Source organism: Elephas maximus, chromosome 23 (assembly GCF_024166365.1).
Source record: "Elephas maximus indicus isolate mEleMax1 chromosome 23, mEleMax1 primary haplotype, whole genome shotgun sequence".
Classification (NCBI taxonomy): Eukaryota; Metazoa; Chordata; class Mammalia; order Proboscidea; family Elephantidae; genus Elephas; species Elephas maximus.
The window spans coordinates 64,162,474-64,185,993 of NC_064841.1; the positions used below are offsets into that span (position 1 = coordinate 64,162,474).

General features: G+C 41.0%; 1 protein-coding gene across 1 annotated transcript in view; it reads left to right on the top strand.

Moving 5' to 3' along the window:
- The first annotated feature begins 2,929 nt into the window (after window positions 1-2,929).
- Window positions 2,930-23,520, top strand: part of TM9SF2 (transmembrane 9 superfamily member 2) — a 72,664-nt gene continuing 52,073 nt past the window's right edge. Inside the window, exons 1-3 of the mRNA XM_049867212.1 lie at window positions 2,930-3,283; window positions 16,559-16,626; window positions 18,858-18,951. Coding sequence (XP_049723169.1) covers window positions 3,113-3,283; window positions 16,559-16,626; window positions 18,858-18,951 — 333 coding nt within the window. The 5' untranslated portion in view covers window positions 2,930-3,112. The remainder of the gene's footprint in view (window positions 3,284-16,558; window positions 16,627-18,857; window positions 18,952-23,520) is intronic.

The window sequence follows — 23,520 nt, forward strand, 5'->3', positions numbered from 1 at the left end:
TAAGGACTTTTAGGATTTTATAACATCACTCTTGGCAAGAGTGGAAGCTGGAAAGCTATTGCAGTAGTCTAGGGGAACTATGATTTTGAACTAGAGTGATGGCGCACATGGTTAAGCGCTGGACTACTAACTGAAAGGTTGGTAGTTTGAACCTACCCATAGGTGCTTTGGAAGAAAGGCAATCTGCTTTGAAAGGAGTTCAGTTCTCTGCAACACATGAGGTCACCGTGAGTCAGAATTGACTCACAGCAACCAGTTTGTTTTTTTAGGGAGATGGTGTCTCAGTGGTTAAGCGCTGGCTGCTAACCGAAAGGTGGGCATTCAAACCCACCAGCTGGTCTGCGGGAGAAAGATGTGGCAGTCTGTGTCCATAAAGATTTACAGTCTTGGAAACCCTGTGGAGTAGGGCTACTCTGTCCTATAGGGTCGCTATGAGTTGGAATTCAAGTAGAGGCCAGTGGGTTTCTTTGTTTTTGGCAGTGGAGGAGGAAAGCAGTGAAAGGATTTAGTCTATAGTTCCGCAGCCCACCGAACAGGCTTAGCTGATGAGCTGCATGGGGGAGTGAGGCAACCAGAAATTAAGGTTACCACCTAGGTTTGGGGCCTGAGAAACAGTGGACTGCTGTGCCGTTTCTGGAGGTGGGGAGAGCTGAGGGGGAAGAAGATGCCATGGGGGCGGTGAGACAGTGAAGGCCAAGCAGTGCAGTCATCAGGCGGCTGGGTTTATATGACAAGATATTAATTTGCCTAAAATATTATCAAAACAAACTAAATGTCAAGTTTTAAGTTAACTTCAGAAAACTTTGAAATTGTAATCAAAGTTATAAACCTTCCTTGGGGAAAACGTGTAAACACCCATAAGAATTTAGATACGATTTCATGGGGCTCAAAGGCCTCCTGAAGTTCATCCTTGAATTCTGAGCTGGACGTACCCCCAGGTTATGCCAAAAACCTATTGCCCTCCAGTCCATTCCAAGTCATAGCTGATCCTACAGGACAGAGTAGAACTGCCACATACGGTTTCTAAGGAGCTGCTGGTAGATTTGAACTGCAGACCTTTTAGTTAGCAGCCTAACGCTTAACCACTGCACCACCAGGGCTCCCCAGGTTATAGATATTCCCGAACTATGTGCCTTGGCGCAGTGGCATAAGTAGGGTGTGTGAAACGTGCTGTAGAAAATATTCTTGTACTGAAGAAACTAATTAGTTTTAATCTCGCCTGAAAACTTCACTGTTATGTTGGAATGATTCCAGACAGTTTCCCAGGTGTACTTCCCAAGTGCTATCCCTGTGAGAGGCGGACAGAACTGGGACGGAAGCAGGAGCACCGCCGGACATCGCTGGACCTGTTAGGCGCCCGAAGCTGTAAGAATTAATTGACAAGGATGCAAGCATATTTTTATTCAATTATTTTCCTTAATTTGTCCATTTGTTATTTGAAATAAATAAATAAGTAAATTTTTTTTTTCTGGTCCTTTTATGGTGCGTGCCGCCTACGCCCTCTGCCTGGGGCTGGGAAACGTCTTCCGCCTGGAGACCAAGCATTTAGCGGCATCAGGTAAAGAGAAGGTAGAGAACACCTAGACACTTTTCCACTGCTCAGGCCCCTACTTGATTGACTTGTGTTATAAAAATGGCTGCCATTCCTCTTTGCGAAGCAATAGGGACTTTACACGCATTTTTCATTTACTCTTCACCACCTTAAGATGGGCGTTCTTTTCTCTCCACGTCTCAGTTGAAGAACCTGGGACTTGATTCCTTCACTTGTCCAAGGTCACGTAACTGGAAAGTTGTGTCCAAGGCTGGAGCTCTTACGCAGTGCATACTACCTTTGTAAGCAAGAATTTTATTTCGTTGTTCTGTATAGATCAGTGGTTTGTCACCTTTTTTATTTTTTTTGGGGGGGGCGGTTGTCACAAGACTCCTTTGAAAATTTAATGAAAATTACAAAAGCTTCCCTGAGGGAAATGTATGAACACCCTTAAGAATTTAGATACGATTTCACGGGTCTCAAAACCTTCCCGAAGACCATCCTTGCCCATCCTTGAATTCTGAGTTGAATGTATCCCCAGGTTATGATTTCTTGCTAATAATATAGGCTAGAATGGTACACTCACCTAAGTCTACAATTGAAATATAAAGTTCAGTTGAACTGACTTTGTTATGTCACCAAAAAAGCAAGTTTCTCAATGAAAGGTGCTCAGAAAATGCACACACACACACGTATGTGCACATAAACTGACATCATGTCACGTCATCAATGGGGAAAGTGACAGGGCAGGGACTCACTTAAGTTTCTCTTTACCCAGAACTACTTTCCTTGAGCTCTCGTGTGTGCCCATGTTTTCTTTACAGAGATGTGTCCACACTACCTTTTTCAAACGTCTACTCCTTTTTCTCCCATTTCATTTCCACCTTAAAGAGGTCTGTTTATTCTGTGAACACAACCGCTGTCCCAGGCAAGAATGCGCCCCAACTCTTGGAAAACGCATCTATCTCTGAATAGCTGGCTATTTGAGCGTTCGTGGCTAGTTCCTCCCTGTTTGCTCATCTTGCTTCCAACCAGGTGTATCTGGAACTTTTCCTTCCCGCTGTGCCACCACCTCCATCTCCATCAGCAAATACTTTCAGGAGCACCTACCACTCTGTGATAAGGGTGCAGCGGGCAGTGTAGTGAGAAAACCGAGTGTCGTTGATGGGACATTTAGCACACAGCAAACGGCGAGCGCGGGACGAGCGGGACGCTCCACTGCGCCCCCAGGGAGTTCTAGATCTGAATCTGGAATCAGAACGGAAGCGCCGAACAGCTCCGAGTCCGGCTGGCGCCCGGAAAACCTGGAAAGTGGATTTCCCTCACGCTCCCTGCCGGAAGCTCCTTGGGCCTCTCGGGCAGCCCTCACTGAGCATGTGCAGAAGGTGCTGCGCATGCTCCGCTGGGATTCCGTTCGGCGTCTGTTGCGGGAGGCGCGGTGTTTCCTAGCGCAGCCGGAACTCTCCGTCGCTGGGCCGGCCTCCTGGGTCTCAAGTGGGCTCGTCGTCGTCTCCGAGCCTCCCCGTCCCTCCTTCCCTCTTACCCCGTAGGCTCGGCTCCTCTTTCCCCGAAACAGCCGTCATGAGCGTGAGGCTGCCGCCGTCGTCTCCAGCGCCGTGGCCGCGGCAGTTGCTGCTGTCGCTGCTCCTGCTGGGGGCGGCCCCAGGCCCGCGTCGGGGCGACGCTTTTTACCTGCCGGGCCTGGCGCCCGTCAACTTCTGCGAGGACGGGAAAAAGAGCGGCGAGTGCAAGGTGGGTGAGGCCTGGCGGACCCCAGGCGCCCTGGCGGACGGGGACGTCTCCTCCTGTCGGGGAGAGCTGGGGTCCCCGGGCCGGAGCCAGGGAAGGGGGCGTAGCCGTGGACGGGGTCAGGTTTCCCCAGAAGCGCCTGGGCTCGGCCGCCTTTGGAGTGGAGGTTCTGGAACGGTTCTGGTGAGGGTGGGTTCTGGAGGACCCGCTGGGCCTGACGTCTTGGCGGCCGAGTGGCGTGTGGAGCTGTGTTCAGCTTCCCTCGAGCGGGCGCTGTGTGAGTCGCGCCCCCTTGGAGTTGGGCTTCGCGCCTCCGAGCCTGTGAGTGGGATGATTGCTGGTCAGCAGTCGTTGCACGAGTGAGTCTCACGCCCGCTGAAGAAGTGGACGGTCAGGCCCCTGCAAGTGAGCGGCTCCAACTTCTTACAACTTCCATTAACTTTTAACTTCATTGCTTCCTGTTTCATTGTACTTTCCTGAACTCCCGGTTAGTTACGAGAGCCTGTTCATACCAGCACTTTGGTATCCTACTTCGCGATTAGCGGCTGATGCCTTGTATATGAATTGCAACAGTCAACTGCAAAAATTGCCGCGATAAAGAATTGTGGTAGTGGTTGAGACAGTTTTTGCCTTTGAAGTGTGAACAAAATTTTTAATAGACAAAAATATATAAAACCCCAGTATTTAGTTTATCTGAGGTTGTTTTCAGCGCCTAAAAAGGCACATGATAGGAGACACTGGTGGTTTCTTTCTAGGGCAGGTGTTGAAAACTTGGATCTTGTAAGACAGTCACACTCAAGGTGTTCAATTTAACTGATAGAAAAAGACACAGGAAGTAAAGTACCTTGCTTTTAGGTTACTCAGCGTAGGGGATGACAATGTACATACACAGATCTTTTGTTAAGGTGTTAAAAGTTCCTGTTTGGGGGATGAGGATTCTCTTCGAAACCCTTAATAGTAACAATTCAAGCTTTTACTGCCTATAAAACCCATAGCTATCCAGCAGATTCCAACTCACAGTGACCCTGCAGGACAGACTAGAGCTGCCCCACAGGGTTTCCAAGGCTATCACCTTTACAGAAGCTGACTGCCACATCTTTCTCCCGAGGAGCAGCTGGTGGGTTCTAACTAACTCCCAGCCTTTCAGTTGGCAGCCCAGTGCCTTTACCACTGTGCCACCAGAGCTCCTTTTACCACCTATTTTATTTACTCAGTGATTTTTTTTTTAAAGCTGGTGTTTATTTTATTGCTGCTAGTTTTACAGTAGCCGTGAATCTTGGTCATAGTTTAGGGCATTAAAGAGGCTATTAAATTTTTCATAGCGTTTTTCGGTTTGTTTAGATTTGTCACCTGTCTGGAATGACATATGGCTAGATCCATTCAAAAATTAGGTTCCGTATAAATATCTAAGGGTTTTTAAGGTTAGTCAAGTCAGCTGATAGCACTTGAGTGCTGAAAGTCTCACACCCTGCAGTGCAAGAAGCTTCCTCCCCGTTTTGGGAGCTGTGACTGAAAGAATATAGTGCTTTCAAGCAGCTGGAAGGAAGAGCTGTGCTTGCAAGCACATTGGTTTTTCCATTAAGTATCTTGGTGCCCTTAAACCCTAGCATTTAGCCTTTAATTTTAGCTGCAATCATATATTGTATTCTTTGTGTCTCAAAGATGAAAAATATATTCTCTGCCCTCTAGGAACCTCAGAGTAAGAGTCATAAGCTTACGAACATGATTACTGAAATCTGATAGGTTTTAAAAGATGTATGTCCAGAGTATTCTGGAACATAAATGAGGAAACATCTGTGGATTGAAGTCTTCAGGGAAAGCTGCAGGGAGGAAGTGATATTTGAGATGGGCCTCAGAAAATGAGTATGAATGAAATTTACAAGTGGTCTGCCAGTTGGATGATTTTTGCTTTCTCAGCAGGTCCTTTGATAGTGGATACTTTTTTGTTAATTTCAGAGAGCCTTTGGATTTTTCATTTTTATAGGTGTAAAACAGACATGGCAGATAATTTTTCTGAAATTTTGGATTTTCATCTTTGTTGCCAGGTGCTCTCGCATCTTGGTCTCAGTGGAAACAACTCTTATAAGAGCAAACGAATGTGCTTTTTTAGTGCTTTCTCACTGCAGTTTGACTAACTGGTGTAGGGCATTTGATGTAAATTTTACTACTCTGTTTGCCTCTTAAAGGAGAAACTGTAAATAACAGTGAGCAGTTTAATTTTTTAATTTCAATCAGGGTATGAAGCTCTTCTCCCCCATTTCATATTTGTTGAGGAGGACAGTCTTATACACCTTAAGAAAAGCTGGAGGGATTTCTTTTGAAGATTAGAAATAGGAATTGTGACATGGGAGTAACTGTTTTCGGGAAGATGCTGTCCAGAGTTGGATGGATTGGGCTCTTACTTGTTAGGCAGCCCATTGATATTGTCTCTATCAGCTTTTGCATCTGTAAAATAGGGATAGTCATATTTGCTTATTCTGTATTTCACGAGAAAGGAAAAGTAGAATATTTATCGTTGTAATATCGTAAAATAAAAGCGTAGAGATAAAACAAGTACCCTGGTGGTGTAGTGGTTAAGTGCTATGGCTGCTACCAAAAGGTCAGCAGTTTGAATCCGCCAGGCGCTCCTTGGAAACTACGGGGCAGTTGTGCTCTGTCCTATAGGGTCGCTATGAGTCGGAATCGACTGGATGGCACTGGGTTTGGTTTTGTTTAGATCTTCATCGTAAGCGTAGTTTATGTGGTAATGGCCTTTACGTGTATTGCAAAGCACCATGTCCTGCATTTAACTCACTACGTATGTTGAGAGTCAGAAGAACCCTGAGGATTTGGTCATTTTCTCCCCTTCAAATTATTTTATGTTCAATTTACCTCCAGAGAAACAGGACTCCAGTGAACATAAACTTTATATAACTCTTACTTCTGATTTGTGATCTTTATTAGGCTTCATAAATAATGAGTAACTATGCTCTGTGACTTGGACTTTTTTTTTTTTTTACTTATTATCATCGCAAGTACATACATTTATGCTCTGTGACTTACTTTTTTTTCTTTTTACTTATTATCATCGCAAGTACATACAATTGAATGTCAACATGGTATGCATTCTTCCTGTTTTTATTAACTGTAGTATTAGCGACCCTATAGGACAGAGTAGAACTGCCCATAGAGTTTCCAAGGAGCGCCTGGTGGATTCGAACTGCCGGCCCTTTGGTTAGCAGCCATAGCACTTAAGCACTACGCCACCAGGGCTTCCATGTAGCATTTCAAGGAGCCCTGGCTGTGCAGTGGTTAAGTGCTCCGCAGTTCGAGCCCACCAGCTGCTCTGTGGGAGAAAAATGTGGCAGACTGCTTCTGTAAGGTTTTACAGCCTTGGAAACCCTGTGGGGCAGTTCTACTCTGTCCTATAGGGTCACTATGAGTCGGGATCCACTCAACAACAATGGGTTTGGGTTTTTTTTTTTTTGTTTACTTGCATAGACCCAAATATGAAATTACTAGGTCAGTGGGCAGTTTTATAGCAGTGTTTAATATTGCCAGATTTCAAGAAAGATAGGTTTGATTACAGTACTGTTTACTAAATGATTGCCTGTAAGTAGTCTCCACAATGTTTTAATTTTTATTTATCAATTTAATAACTATGTGATGGTACTTAAACCATTTTTTTTTAAGCATTGCTTTTGTTGAGGTTTCTGTGTCTTTTTATTTTTCCTTTTAATTGTTAGTTTTTGAAACTATAGTAGTAAAGGGTTGGGACCTGGTATTCTTTTCTTGCAGAATCCATTTTACTTTCTTAAGATGAGGGGACGATATGTTGATTGCAATAAGTAGAATAAAGCCATGGTTGGCAGTGAATAGGTCCTCACAGAGTGAAGAGTGAAGTTCTTACTCTACAGAGTTAAGTATTTTTGCAGTTTCAGTTTGGTGGCACGCTGTTCAGCACATCTTAAGTGTGCTGTGTGGAACCTTGAGGGTTCATAGTTGAAGATTAGTGAACAGTTCACTTTTGCAACTTTTTAAGTTGCAAGTAATTCTTGGCTCCTCAACAAGAATTCAGGCCAAAGAACTAAAACTAGCAGAACTCTAAAACATCTGCCACTCTGGAACTTTTGTCTACATCATGTTCTTAGAGGAAAGACGAAGAGCTTCTTTCCTGTGCACTAGTAAAAATGACTGAATATATCCCCTGGTGGTTAAAAAGGCAAAATAGGATGTTTAAATGAATTAATGACCACGCTATGAAAAAAAGGAGACTTAACTCATAGTCCTACTTTTAACCTTCATTTCTTGGTAGTTATTTTTAGAAGCTTTTTATAAACACTATGTTATTTTGGGAGCAGTTCCATATAAATATGGAATGAATCAAATTACCAATCCTGAATGTTGCTCTGAACAAACAGAAGAATAAATGTATATCTACCTGTTTTAATTTGACCATAGAAGTAGTTTGAGGATTTTGAAGTATTAAGAACACATATAAATTAATTTTTTATCAGTATGATATATATTTATTGATTTATGGTTTCGTGTTTTCATAGTTTTCTCTGGGATAAGAGCATCGATTCTCAGCGTCTGGAAACTAGCTAGAGTGAGTGTTACTGGTACCATTTCAAATCTGAAATCTGTCATGGAGAATAATCGCCTTGACTATGAGAAATTCACACCCCAACAAACTGTTCTTACTTCATCTGAAAAAAGTACATGAAACCAAGTTAAAAAATTTGCCTTTCTTTTAAAACCCGGTGATCATTTATTATATTGGATTTGAGATGCAGGGTTGGGAAAGCAAGAAAAGTTGATAGGAGTAAAATGCTGTCTTGCTGCCTTTGGTTCCCCACAAAGGGAAGCCCCTTCTAAAGGCATCTGAAACGGAATCACAAACACACAGGTGTATGTAAATTCCACAGAGGCTGGTCTGTGCTCTCTGTCAGCCGTAAAGCCTTGGTTCCCCAGCCCCTACTTTCTTTTCCTGTTCTTCCTTGAAGTTTTCTATCATGATACTTTAAGTTTTGCAGTTAATTGTAACTACCTTAAATGTGCTCAATGAAGTCATCCTTTATTGTCATTAAAGTTAACAAAGTCTAGATGGAAGACTTTGGAAGAAATTGATGGAATATTTTTTCTTTGCTTCTCTTATTGTCATCTTTCAAATTTATTGATTTTCCTTTTCAGATAATAATGATAGAAACTATAATTTGTATGCTTTGTGTGTTCCAGAAATATATTAATTTAGTTAATCCTTGCAACAGCTCTGGTTTTTAGATGGGGAAACTGAAGCTCAGTAAGATTAAGTAACTCTCTCAAGCGTACGTAGCAGTGAGTAGTGAGGCCGATGCAAACCCACGAATGCCTGATTGCCAAGGCTGGGCTCTTACCCACATTGCCATGCTACTGTATCTTCCACTCTAAACATTCTTCTCCTGCCCTTGGAATCTCCCTTGAAGTTCATGACTGCTTATAATCCGGGACTTCCACAGTTAATGCAGCGCTCATCTAAAAGCTTTTTATGTACGTAGTTAATTTTTAAGTAGTCATATTTTATATTTATTACTTACTTTGATAAAGTCTAAAATTAAGATTTTTCTTTTTCCGGGAGAAGGGGAGAGAACCCTGGTTATCTAGGAGATCAACTCCTTGGCATGGCTGGTCAGATTAATTTAAAGCTCATGCAACATCTATTTGGGAGTTCCAGCATTCCTGTTAGGACTTTTTTATGATGTTTGAGGTACGACTTGCCTTCCTCAGAGTTTTTCCCACTGAAGACTTCTCTAACGTCAGGCACTCAGAGCTCCCATAGCTTTTCTTTCCCATGGCTGTGCTCCGTGTCTGAAACTTTGTTGTGACCAGTTGCTTGCTTTGGTTCTTGTACAAAAGTCACATTTCCTCACTGAGATATTTTTCTTGAAAACCCAATCGAAGGTGTGGGATGGGAGAAATCCGATGGCAGTTCAGTAAGGAGGAATAAAAGCAGAAACAAAGGAACTAGGAAACAGGAAAAAAATGTGGTCTTGTGATGTGGCCCTGTGTGTAAAGCAATAAAATAGAGTGTAGCAGTGACGAAAGTTGGAATCAGATGTAAAATGGGCAGATTAGGACTAGAAATGAAATTGTACATTTGGGAGGAGAAGAATTTAAAAGGGAGGTCATAGAACTCTAAATTAAATAAACCATTTCCAAAAATCTCTTCGTGTGGAATTGCTTTGTCTAAGTGATTTAGGATCACTTAAAATGTTAAACTTCGTAGCTTCCTTAAAATGTTAAACATTAATGTTGCATGCTTGTGATAACTTAGTTCCAAACAGTTTGAAAGTGAGAATGAAGTAAATAACCTTCAAGGCTATTTCTATAATGATAGAAACTATAATTTGTATGCTTTGTGTGTTCCAGAAATATATTAATTTAGTTAATCCTTGCAACAGCTCTGGTTTTTAGATGGGGAAACTGAAGCTCAGTAAGATTAAGTAACTCTCAAGCGTACGTAGCAGTGAGTAGTGAGGCCGATGCAAACCCACGAATGCCTGATTGCCAAGGCTGGGCTCTTACCCACATTGCCATGCTACTGTATCTTCCACTCTAAACATTCTTCTCCTGCCCTTGGAATCTCCCTTGAAGTTCATGACTGCTTATAATCCGGGACTTCCACAGTTAATGCAGCGCTCATCTAAAAGCTTTTTATGTACGTAGTTAATTTTTAAGTAGTCATATTTTATATTTATTACTGACTTTGATAAAGTCATGTATTTTGAAGTTAGCTGTCTCTACTTAGGAAAAATTTCCAGAAGGAGATGGACTTAATTGATTTTTGAATGGGGAATAAAGATGCTTAGACTGGAAAAGCACCTTAAAATTAATCAAATACTGCCTTCTTGTAAGCCCACCCTCTTTTAATGATAAGAAAACCAAATCCCACAGAGGTTCACTAGGTACCCCAAGAACACGTTAGTAACTCTGACTGGTTTCTTTTCCTTGAATGTATGTCTGCCTTGTTTCCTATTTGGATTATAAATTCTGCGAAGGCAAGTATTTGTGTGTTTTGTTTTTGTTATATCACCCACAATGTCTAGTGCAGGACATTGTTGATGTTAAATAAGTGTGTCGATTGAATGAATTTTTCATGACTTTTCAAGATTTGTTGCTGTTGTGAATGTTCTTCAATTTTCACATATATTGCAAATTATACTATTTCCCCCATTTAATAAATGGACTTCTTGTAAGGCCATTTTCTGCTTCTAGAACATCTTTCCACCCTAATTTTTACTCTTTTATTGCTTTGATTTGGCTTCCATCACTTTGTAATAAGACTAAGGTCTACACTCAACTTTAAAGCCTTTTTCTAATTTTTAATTATGACAATTTTCAAAATTCAAAAATCTTATAATGATCACTCATATACTCACATAGACCCCCTAGAGTTAACAGTTGTTTATATTTTGCCATATTTCTTTTGTCTGTGTGTATTTGCATTTTTAGGGATGACTGTCAGTATGTCTGCAGCATACTTTCATACGGTTCAGCTTTGAAGCACTTTCTTAAACCACATAAACTCTCTAGCAGTCTCATTTCCTTTCTCCACCCAGTTTTTTAACATTTGCTTACTGCCGTATTACTACCATTTCATTATTCTATACTACTATTGAAATTTTTTTGTCTTACTTTAAGTCAATATTTAAAAATAGAGTATATGGGGTGGTACGAGTCGGAATCCATTTGATGGCAACGGGTTTGGTTTGGTTTTTTACTGTAAGTGAAGCACATTTACAGGTATTGTAAATTGCTCTGTTTCATGTTAAGTATCTTTAATTCTCATTTACATTTCTGAGCATGTCTTAAGTGAGACAATAGTTCTTAAATTTTCAGACTCTCCTAATTTAAAAAAGGAAGCACGAATGAACGTGCCGTGGAAATAGCCAAGGTGGACTGGATACCCAGGACATGCTTGATTACCTCACTGAAAAGCAGGAAAGGCCCATGACTTAGGAGAGAATAACAAATAGGTATAAATAGGAAATAAGAAACTTACTGTCCCTTAAAAACACAAGGATAGTGTATTTCCATGGCTTTGATGGGAGGGAGAGAGGGACAGCCCACTTCCCACAGAAACCCTCAAGATTGTTTTTATAGTAATGAATATTTATTCAAATCCAGAAATGTTGTAAGCTACACTCGTTCATTTAACTTTTAGTCATTGTGTGCCAACGGTGGATCAGCGTTTACACTCTTTTCTGTTTATTATTACTTCAGTTCGTCCTTATATTCAAAACTGTTACTTGCCCAAGAGCACATATGTTTTAAGAGTAGACCTAGAATTTAAAATGAACCCAGCAATTTTTATGAGGCAGAGCATGACTGTGTAAGCATTGCACACTTCCACCCCCACAAGACATTCAGAAGAAAACAAGCAAAATAATTGGTGGAATCGACAGTCTCAGAACTCTGGACACCAGTCAAAGGGTTGGAGAACCATATGTGAGGCCTGAATCAAGAAAAGGGTAACACATAAACGATGGGAGAGCAGTGGTTCGCCACTCGTCTGCCCTACCCTTCTCCCTGGCTCAGTGTGGACATCTTGAGGTGGCTGCGGCAACTGGTGCCTCCAGGCAGGAAGTGGCACAGTGACAGCTGGAGCAGTGTCCGGTTGGCACACCCAGTGCAGTGAAGGCAGGTGTTTCTCGGCAGTGAGTCTTGTGTTGAGCAGCACAGACAAAGCAGTGGCTGATGCTCCCAGGTGTTGATTCCTGTGTCACAGTGGCACAGTTGGTGCTCCCTGCATGGAGAATCTTGTGCCACAGCTGCACATTCAGAGCGGTGATGGATGGTACTCCCGAAGGTGGGTGGTTTGTGTTGGAATGGCACAGCCAGCGCTCCCAGGCAGGGAGCCTATTGGTGAAAGAACCCATGCTCCTGGGGAGGGAATGCCATATTGGAGTAGCAAAGCAAGTGCCCCTACCTGGGGAGATTTATCAGTGAAACAGCTATGGCTGGTGCTTCTGGGTCAGGAGTCTGGTGGTGAATCTGCAACAGCTGCCATTTCCAGGTCAGAAGTCTGCGACTGGACCTGTACAGCTTCTGCTCCCAGGTGGGGTGTCTGAGACTGAAAGTCCATAGCGAGCACTTCAGGCTGGAAGTCCTGTGGTGTGTTTGCAGTGGTTGCTGCTCCCAGGTAGTGAGTCTGGTGCTGGAGTAGCAGAAGAAGCACTTATGGGCAGAGAGGCAAGTGGTGAATCGGTGACCACTGGCAATCCCAAATGGGGAGTCTGGTGCCAGGGTGGCACATAGTGTGCTCACTTGAGGAGGCTAGTGCTAAAGCAGTGACAGCTGCTGTTCCCAAGCAGGGAGACCAGCGGTGAAGTAGCCATAGCAGATACACAAGGTGAGGAGTCTGGAGCTGAAGCAGAGAACCACAGCCTTCAACAAATTAATAACAACAACAACAATGATAAAGAAGGAGAACCAACCCTAGGGAAGGGGAAGAAGCTAATCTTGAGAGTTACCACAGTATAATAGTTAAATGTCCCAGTTACAAGAACAAGAATAAAATCACAAGGCTTACTAAGAAATAGAACAGATAGCCCATGCAAATGGCCAAAATAAAGTGACAGAAACTGTCCCTGAGGAAGGTCAGATAATGGAGTTACCAGACAAAGACTTTAAAGCAACAATACTAAGTATTCTCAAAGGAAAACATATACAAAGAACTAAAGGGAATCAGAAAAACGATACAAAAACAGGCGAAAATTTCAATAAACAGTAGAAATTAAAAAAAAATACTAGACTGAAAAGTATAATGACAAATGAAAAATTCACTGGAGGTGTTCAACAGCAGACCTGAATTGGCAGAAGAAAGAATCCATGAACATGAAGACAGGGCGATTGAGATTGTCAAGTCTGGGGCACAAAAAGAATGAAGAGAAATGAAGACCCTAGGAGACTTGTGGGATACCATCAAGCAGACTAATATACACATTATGGGAGTCTCAGAATGGGAAAAGAAGAAGAAAGAATATTTGGAGGAATAATGGCCCAAACTTTCCCAAATCTGATGGAAAACATGAATCTACACATCCCAAGAAGCTCAACAAACTCCAAGTAGGATAAACTCCAAAGAGAGCTACACCGAGACACATTTTAATCAAACTCTCAAAAACCAAAGAGAGAATTTTGAAAGCCGCAAAAGAGAAGCAAATTTTCACACACAAGAGATTCTCTCTTGTGTTCTCTGTCAGGGCAGTGGTCTCTTGCAACCAGGAACCATCCAATTCTTCTGGTCTGGGGCCCTTTCTGTCTCTCGGGCTCATAATTACCTTGTCTTTGGTGTTCTTTATTCTCCTTTGCTTCAGGTGATTTGAGACCCATTGATGCATCTTAGATGGCTGCTTGCTAGCCTTTAAGACCCCAGACGCCACTCTCCAAAGTGGGATGCAGAATGTTAATAGATTTTATTATGCCAGTTGACCTAGATGTCCCCTGAAACCGTGGTCCCCAAACCCCTGCCCCTGCTACACTGGCCTTTGAAGCGTTCAGTTTATTCAAGAAACTTCTTTGCTTTTGGTTTAGTCCACTTGTGCTGACCTCTCCTGTATTGTGTGTTGTCTTTCCCTTCACCTAAAATAGTTCTTGTCGACTATCTAGTTAGTGAGTACCCCTCTCCCTCCCTCCCTCCCTCCCCACGCTCATAACCATCAAAGAATATTTTCTTCTCTGTTTATTTCTCGAGTTCTTATAATAATGGTCTTGTACAATATTTGTCCTTTTGCAACTGACTAATTTCACTTAGCATAATGCCTTCCAGATTCCTCCACATTATGAAATGTTTCATGAATTCGTCATTGTTTTTTATCGATGCATAGCATTCCATTGTGTGAATATACCATAATTTATCTATTCATCCGTTGATGGGCACCTTGGTTGCTTCCATCTTCTTGCTGTTGTAAACAGTGTTGCAATGAACACAGGTGTGCATATATCTGTTTGTGTAAAGGCTCTTATTTCTCTAGGATATATTCCAAGGAGCGGGATTTGTAGCATTTTAAGGAAGTGCCAAATCAATTTCCAAAGTGATTGTACCATTTTACATTCCCACCAGCAGTGTGTAAGTGTACCAGTCTCTCCACAACCTCTCCAGTATTGATTATTTTGTGTTTTTTGGATTAATGCCAGCCTTGTTGGAGTGAGATGGAATCTCATTGTAGTTTTGATTTGCATTTCTCTAATGGCTAATGATCGAGAGCATTTCCTCATGTATCTGTTAGCTACCTGAATGTCTTGTTTAGTGGAGTGCCTGTTCATATCCTTTGCCCATTTTTTTAATTGGGTTATTTGTCTTTTTGTAGTTGAGTTTTTGCAGTATCATGTAGATTTTAGAGATCAGGTGCTGATTGGAAATGTCATAGCTGGCAACTTTTCCCAGTCTGTAGGTAATCTTTTTACTCTTTTGGTGAAGTCTTTGGATAAGCATAGGTGTTTGATTTTTAGGAGCTCGCAGTTATCTAGTTTCTCTTCTGGTGTTTGGGCATTGTTAATAATGTTTTGTAGACTGTTTATGCCATATATTAGGGCTCTTAACGTCCCTGTTTTTTCTTCCATGATCTTTATTGTTTTAGATACTATATTTAGGTCTTTGATCCATTTTGAGTTAGTTTTTGTGCATGGTGTGAGGTATGGGTCTTGTTTATTTTTTTTGCAGATGGATATCCAGTTATGCCAGACAGTCTTTTCCTCATTTAACTGACTTTGGGCCTTTGTCAAATATCAGCTGCTCATATGTGGATGGATTTATGTCTGGATTCTCAATTCTGTTCCATTGGTGTGTGTATCTGTTGAGGTACTATTACTAGGCTGTTTTGACTACTGTGGCGGCATACTAGGTTCTAAAATCAGGTACTGTGAGGCCTCCCGCTTTGTTGTTCTTTTTCAGTAACGCTTTACTTATTCAGGGCCTCTTTCCCTTCCATATGAAGTTGGTGATTTGTTTCTCCATCTCATTAAAAAATGTCGTTGGAATTTGGATCGGAATTGCATTGTATCTATAGATCGCTTTTGGTAGAATAGACATTTTTACAATGTTGAGTCTTCCTATCCACCAGCAAGGTATGTTTTTCCACTTATGTAGGTCTGTTTTTGTTCCTTGCAGTAGTGTCTTGTAGTTTTCTTTGTGTAGGTGTTTTACATCTCTGGTGTGATTTATTCCTAAGTATTTTATCTTCTTGAGGGCTACTGTAAATGGTATTGATTTGGTGATTTCCTCTTCAATGTTCTTTTTGTTGGTGTAGAGAAATCCAACTGGTTTTTGTATTTTTATCTTGTATCCTGATACTCTGCTGAACTCTTTTGTTAGTTTCAGTAGTTTTCTTGAGGATTCTTCAGGGTTTTATGTGTATAACATCATAAAAAAAAAACCCAGTGCCGTCAAGTCGATTCCGACTCGTATGAATATGAGTATAACATCACGTCATCTGCCAATAGATGTACTTTTACTTCTTCCTTACCAATCTGGATGCCCTTTATTTCTTCATCCTGCCTAATTCCTCTGGCTAGGCCCTCCAACACAATGTTGAATAGGAGTGGGAAACCAGATTTTTTAAGACATATTAGTGTGATGAATGCTTTTAGTTAGAGTATGTTTAAGTTTTTAGAAATTTTAAAGCTTAAACACATTTAAAAATTTTGGAAACATTTGCAACCATTAGCTATTTTGGTATAATTTAAATGCATATGAATGGATTTATAAGAGAATTGTTTTAATTGGATTGATGTTATAGTTTGAATTGTGTCCCCAAAAATATATATATTGTAAATCCTAATTTCTCTGCCTGTGGTTATAGCCCCATTGGGGAATGGGTTAACTTTGTTAGGTTAATGAGACAGGATTAGTGTGAGATGTGTCTTGAGTCAGTCCCTTTTGAAATACAGAAGAGATTAAGCTAGCAAAAGAAGCAGAGTTGGGGGAAGAGAGATGCCAAGCCACATGAAGATTGCCCAGGAGCAGAAGCTTTCAGAGACAGAGACCTTCCTCCAGTGCCAACAGAGAGAGAAAGCCTTCCCCTGGAGCTGGCACCCTGATTTCTAACTTCCAGATTTCCTAAACTGTGAGAAAATTAATTCTTCTGTTTGTTAAAGATACCCGTTTGTGATATTTCTGTTATAGCAGCACTAGGTAACTAAGACAATTGTATACAACAAAATTTTGTATGTCAAGTTTTTTTTTTTTTTTTTTTTTCATTCTAAAAGCATGACTAAATTTTTCTCCTAGAGTTGACATTCTGTGTTTTCTCATTTCAGGCTGAAATAGAACTATTTGTGAACAGGCTTGACTCAGTGGAATCTGTTCTTCCTTATGAATATACAGCGTAAGTTTTTCAGCTTGGTTTTTATATAAAATTTACGTTGACTTATTAGAATTTTGTACATTTGGATCTTGATTTTTTCTATAGTTATAAGTTTATGTGCATGTACAACTGTAGAGAGCCTGAAAACATTTTTTAAGAAGTGCTCAGTTACCATCAAGCCAATTCCTCTGCTTTCAGAGTAGGGTTAAAATGTGATCCTCATTTTATGTTGCTTTATGAATACAGAAGTACCAACTATAACAGTGAATTTCATTTTTTACCTGACTAGCTATTTTCTTTGGAATTTTTAATAGTTGAAAAAACCTATACATTTTTAAATGAAATTTCTATGTTCCACATAATCGGTCCCCAGAAATAACTGCTTTGATGTTTAGTCCTCCACATTTTTTTCCCTGAATGACGTAATGTACATAAACACATTTCTGTATTTTTATTTTAAACCAGAGTAGACTCATACTGTTATATCTGATTTATACTCTGTCCTTCACACTGAATCTGTGATGGACATCTTTCCGCCTTAACACATACACAGCTTCCTCAGTCTTTTCAGTAGCTGGTTGTTATTTCATTGTAGAGATTGTATTGATTCCATTGTTAGATTCCATTTATGAATTTTTTCAGTAATTCCCTACTTATGAACTCTTGATTGTTTTATGAACATCTTTGTACTTGTAAGCACAAGTTACTGTATTCATTTGACCACTATATACCATATGAGGCATAAAACATAGTTCCTGAATTTTTCTTGGCTTCCACATTTCTCTAGTGTCTAAAAGTTTTGACAGAAAATGTACTCTTACTGCAGAGAAAAGCACACACAAAAAAGTAAGAATATCCTGTAAGAATCCATATGCCTAAATATGAGAAGAAAGTACAAAACGCATGCCTGGATTGACCATAGTTTAACTATTAGAAACCGAAATTCTTTCTCTAGTTTTTGTTTGTTCCTTTTGTTAAATAAACAACCGTCTTTGTACCTACATCTTCCTAGGTATTCTTAGAAAAAGTCAGTGGGTCTTTTGCACTGCATAGATGAAGAGTCTTCATTTGGGAACGGCCCAGCCACCGTTGTTTCATTTTTCCTCAGCCACAGTCTTACTTAATTACTTGAGATTCATCTTACCCTTAGCATCTCACTGATTTGTTGCCATCACTGTACTGGCCTCAGGTGCTCCCTGTGTCATTCCAGGCCGAACACAGAACTGTCCTTTAATCTTCTGTAGCCAAGCTGCAATCAGGCTATAGCATTTAAACAAAATTTAATTAAAATCTGATAATGCGAGGAGGCAGCTGGATGGTACAGATGGTTAAGCACTCCACTACTAGCCAAAAGGTTGTTGTTTCGAACCCACCCAGAGGCCCCTCAGAAGATCCGCGTGGTAATCTGCTTCCAAAAGGTCACAGCCTTGAAAACGCTATGGAGTAGTTCTACTCTGCACGCATGGGGTCACCATGAGTCAGAATTGACTGAACCCCTACTAACAGCAACAAAAATACAAGAGAATTAGAACACAGGGAGAAATTCACAGCTGACTGAATATGGCTTCTCCACAGCTCCCTACTCTCATAGGGTTTCTCTAGCCATGCTTCTCATATCGGGGTGTGTTGGTCAGTGTATCAGGATGATGCAGAACCCCAGGTAAACTTGACACATCCTCCTGAAATGTCACTTTTAAGTAAAGGTTTGGATTAGAAAGTTTTGACTAAAGATATATTGTGCAAAGTTTGCTTGATGAACAAGAATGCATTATTTTATCATTGGAATGAACAAAACTCTTAATGGGTTAAGAGTATCATAAGGAGCCCTGGTGGCGCAGTGATTAAGTGCTTGTTTGCTAACTGAAAGGTCAGCAATTCAAACCCACCAGCCACTCTGCAGGCAAAAGATGTGGCAGTCTGCTTCTGTAAAGATTTACAGCTTTGGAAAACCTGCGGGACAGTTCTGCTCTGTCCTGTAGGGTCGCTGTGAGTCAGAATCAGCTCGACGGCAAGGGGTTTGGTTTTTTAAGAATATTACTCAGAAATCAGTGTATCCTAAGGCATAATTTTCAGGGCGTTTGTTTTGTTTTGAGTAGATGTGATACACAGAGCTTGAAGTGTGGATGTATTTCTTACTCATCTACAAGAGCTACTGGAATGGTCAGTACATGATCTGCCCTTGAGATAGACTAGGTGTTTGATGTTTCATCGTTTCCTTTTATACTTAAAATTCTAAATGCTCTTCCTCCCAGGTTTGATTTTTGCCAAGCATCAGAAGGAAAACGCCCATCTGAAAATCTTGGTCAGGTATTATTCGGGGAGAGAATTGAACCTTCACCATACAAGGTTTGTACTTAGTATAATATAGAAACTAATTACTTAAAAAAAAATTTTTTTTAAGACAAAAGCTTGAGGTAACTTAGCTGTCGTACCTAAGGTAGAATTCATTTTCATTTTGTATCCAGGAATAACTTCTTAAAATCACAGTTTAGGAAAATCCTTTTCCTTCTCATGGTATGTCATGGATATGTCTGTCTCAACGAGCATGCACATAACCAGTGTTATAACTGGTAAAACAATGGCCTGAAGGAGAGTGCTCAGGCCACTCCTTCACCTCACAGAGGGACCTGAAACCCAGCTTTCAGTCATGAAGAGTCGTACCAGCTGCTTCTAAAGCTCTTTCCCCTCTTTGGGAGCAACACCTATAGACTTTCTGTATTAGCAAATACAGCAGTAGGCCTTGGGCGGGCTCTCACATTTTCAGAAGCTAACCTTCCTATTTTGACCATTGAAAGTATATTTGGAGTATCTTTGAATATATATTTAGGACATCAGTTAAACCAGACAAACTAAGCACAAAATAAAATACTGTCTTCATATGTGTACTTCATCATCACCCAGAATTATTCTACTTTTTAAATCTATTATCTTTTCGCATTGCACAGTCTCCTGGTCACTTATATCTGTTCTCCTGCTGCCCGAAGAACAGTGTTCTTTTTCTTTTAAAAATATTAGTTTATAAAAATAACATACGACCATATAAAAAATTAAATGGTACAGAAGAAAAGAAGATGAAAAGTCTCTCTTCCTCCCAGTTCCGTTTCAGTTTCTTGTTAAACTTTCTTGAAATGTTTTTTGCGCTTATGAGCATATTTAAATAAAATTACATATATATTTTATATTTTAATATATTATCCTGCACTTTTTTTTTTTAAACTTCGTACCTTGGGCTAAAGGAGCCCTGGTACCATAGTGGTTAAGCACTCAGCTGCTAACCGAAAGGTGGTCAGTTCAAACCTACCAGCCGCTCCACGGGAGAAAGATGTGGCAGTCTGCTTCTGCAAAGATTTACAGCCTCGTAAACCCTATGAGGCAGTTTTATTCTGTCCTACAGGGTCATTATAGGTTGGAATTGACTCAAAGGCAATGAATTTTAACTCCACCTCAAGTGTCCACCCCAACATAACAGCCCCCTCTCTTGGCCTCACATCCTCCTCTTATATGGCTTAGACCCCCTGGTTAGCCTCCTCCCACACTTTCTCACTAAGCACCCCTACCTGCCTCCGTACATAGAGCACCTGTCAGGGAAATTCGCAAGGCTTGACTAGTTCACTCACCATCATATTCCCTCCAGCACCTGTTCCCACACTGTGAAGCACTGGTGGGGAAAGACGCATAATGGTGCGAGTTTAACCCACGACAAGTTTATAGCTCTCAGTCTTAATTATACCCTTTTAAAATACTCTGCTATGAAAATTCATATTAAAAAAAATGCCAGTAATTTTTCCAAAGACCTAATGGTATGAAGGCATTTGGGACAAGAAGAAAATCAGTGTATGTGCACGGGTAGCATTGAGCAGGGCAGGCATGTTAACTGTGTAACATCTCCCTGATATGATCTTTCAAAGTCATTACTTTGAAAGTTACCATATTCTTTTTATAGCAGACAGCGATTTATAGCCATATTGATTAAATTGTGTGACCAGCTTCAATATTCCTCTGGTCTCTCAGCTCCATCTTTCTGTTTACCTGTGCCTTGGCCAGACCCCTGGTGGTGCAGTGGTTAAAGTGATCAACCGCTAACGGGTAGGTCGCCAGTTTAAAACCACCAGCGACTCCATGGGAGAAAGACGTGGCAGTCTTCTTCCATAGAGGTTTAGAGTCTCAGGAACCCTATGAGGTTGCTGTGAGTCGGAATTGACTCGACAGCAGTAGTTTGCTTTGAAGACCCTGGTGGCATATTGGTTTAGTGCTACGGCAGCTAACCAAAAGGTCGGCAGTTGGAATCTACCAGGTGCTCCTTGGAAACTCTGTGGCACAGTTCTACTCTATCCCGTAGGGTCGCTATGAGTTTGAATCGACTCAAAGGCAACGGGTTTTTTTTTTTTTTGATGCCTTGGCCTTGAGAAACAATGGGAGGGAAGAAGTTCAGTTACACTATCAGTGAATGTGAGAGACTGTAGTGGTCTCTTAACAGTAAACAGCCCCTACCCAATCATAAAAGGAAAGCCAGCAAAGTATTCCGACCCATGGAAAGGCTTTGTCCCTTTGGGACAGACTTTAAAGCCATATTACTTCCTTTACTGAGATCACATTTGTGATATAGTTCTATTTATGTGTAAAGACTACATGTTGCTTATCCGAAGGACCCTTCTTTAAGGCCTGGTACTTTTCAGATTTAACCCCAGGAGTTGTAAAATAGAAGAACTGAAGGAGTGCTTTAAAATGGAGAGAGGTGTGCATCTTAGATTTTCCCTGAGTTTCCGAGAATTTTTGAGGATCAAGATTTGTGCTAAAATTCTTTAGGCCTCAAGTTTAAAGGAACAAAGCAGGCATTTATTAAACGAAGGCATACATAAACAGAAAGTTGGGGCTGAAAGATCAGAATTTTTCCCCACGTTGTCTGTCAGTTTGTCGTACTGTGGGGGCTTGTGTGTTGCTGTGATGCTGGAAGCTATGCCACCGGTATTCAGATATCAGCAGGATTACCCATGGAGGACAGGTTTCAGCTGGATCCAGACTAAGCCAGACTAGGAAGAAGGACCCAGCAGTCTACTTCTGAAAAGTATTAGCCAGTGAAGACCTTATGAATAGCAGCGGAACACTGTCTGATATAGTGCTGGAAGATGAGCCCCCCAGGTTGGAAGGCACTCAGAAGATGACTGGGGAAGAGCTGCCTCTTCAAAGTAGAGTCGACCTTAATGATGTGGATGGAGTAAAGCTTTCGGGACCTTCATTTGCTGATGTGGCATGACCCAAAATGAGAAAAAACAGCTGCAAACATCCATTGATAATCAGAACCTGGAATGTACGAAGTATGAATCTAGGAAAATTGGAAATCGTCAAAAATGAAATGGAACACATAAACATTGATATCCTAGGCATTAGTGAGCTGAAATGGACTGGTATTGGCCATTTTGAATCAGACAATCATATAGTTTACTATGCTGGGAATAACAACGCGAAGAGGAATGGTATTGCATTCATCGTCAAAGAGAACCTTTCAAGATCTATCCAGAAGTACAGCATTGCAGTGATAGGATAATATCCGTAAGCCTACAAGGAAGACCAGTTAATACGACTATTATTCAAATTTAGACACCAACCACTAGGCCCTAAGATGAAGAAATAGATTTTTATCAGCTGCTACAGTCTGAAATTGATTGAACATGCAATCAGGATGCATTGATAATTACTGGTAATTGGAATGCAAAAGTTGGAAACAAAGAAGAAGGATCAGTAGTTGGAAAATATGGCCTTGGTGATAGAAATAATGCCAGAGGTCAAATGATAGAATTTTGCAAGACCAACGACTTCTTCATTGAAAATACCTTCTTTCACCAACATAAACAGCGACTATACACATGGACTTCGCCAGATGGAACACACAGGTATCAAATTGACTACATCTGTGGAAAGAGACTATGGAAAAGCTCAATATCATCCCTCAGAACAAGGCCAGGGCCGACTGTGGAACAGACCATCAATTGCACATATGCAAGTTCCAGCTGAAACTGAAGAAAATGAGAGCAAGTCCACAAGAGCCAAAATATGACCTTGAGTACATCCCACCTGAATTTAGAGACCATCTGAAGAAAAGATTTGACGCATCAAACACTAGTGACTGCAGACCAGATGAGTTGTGGAATGACAGCAAAGACATCATCCGTGAAGAAAGCAAGAGGTCATCGAAAAGACAGGAAAGAAAGAAAAGACCAAGATGGATGTCAGAGGAGACTCTGAAACTTGCTCTTGAGCGCCGAGCAGCTAAAGCAAAAAGAAGAATTGATGAAGTAAAAGAACTGAACAGAAGATTTCGAAGGGCCTCTCGAGAAGACAAAGTAAAGTCTTACAATGACATGTGCAAAGAGCTGGAGATGGAAAACCAAAAGGGAAGAACACGCTCGGCGTTTCTCAAGCTGAAAGAACTGAAGAAAATATTCAAACCTCGAGATGCAATAGTGAAGGATTCCATGGGGAAAATATTAGAAGATGCAGGAAGCATCAAAAGGAGATGGAAGGAATACAGAGAGTCATTATACCAAAAAGTATTAGTCGATACTCAACCATTTCGAGAGGTGCCATATGATCAGGAACCAATGGTACTGAAGCCAAGAAGTCCAAGCTGCTCTGAAGGCATTGGCAAAAAACAAGGCTCCAGGAATTGATGAAATATAAATTGAGATGTTTCAACAAAGGAATGCAGCACTGGAGGTGCTCGCTCGTCTATGCCAAGAAATATGGAAGACAGCTTCCTGGCCAACTGATTGGAAGAGATCCATATTTATGCCTATTCCTGAGAAAGGAAATTAGAGAACAATATCATTAATATCACACGCAAGCAAAATTCTGCTAAAGATCATTCAAAAACGGCTGCAGCAGTATACGGACAGGGAACTGCCAGAAATTCAGGCC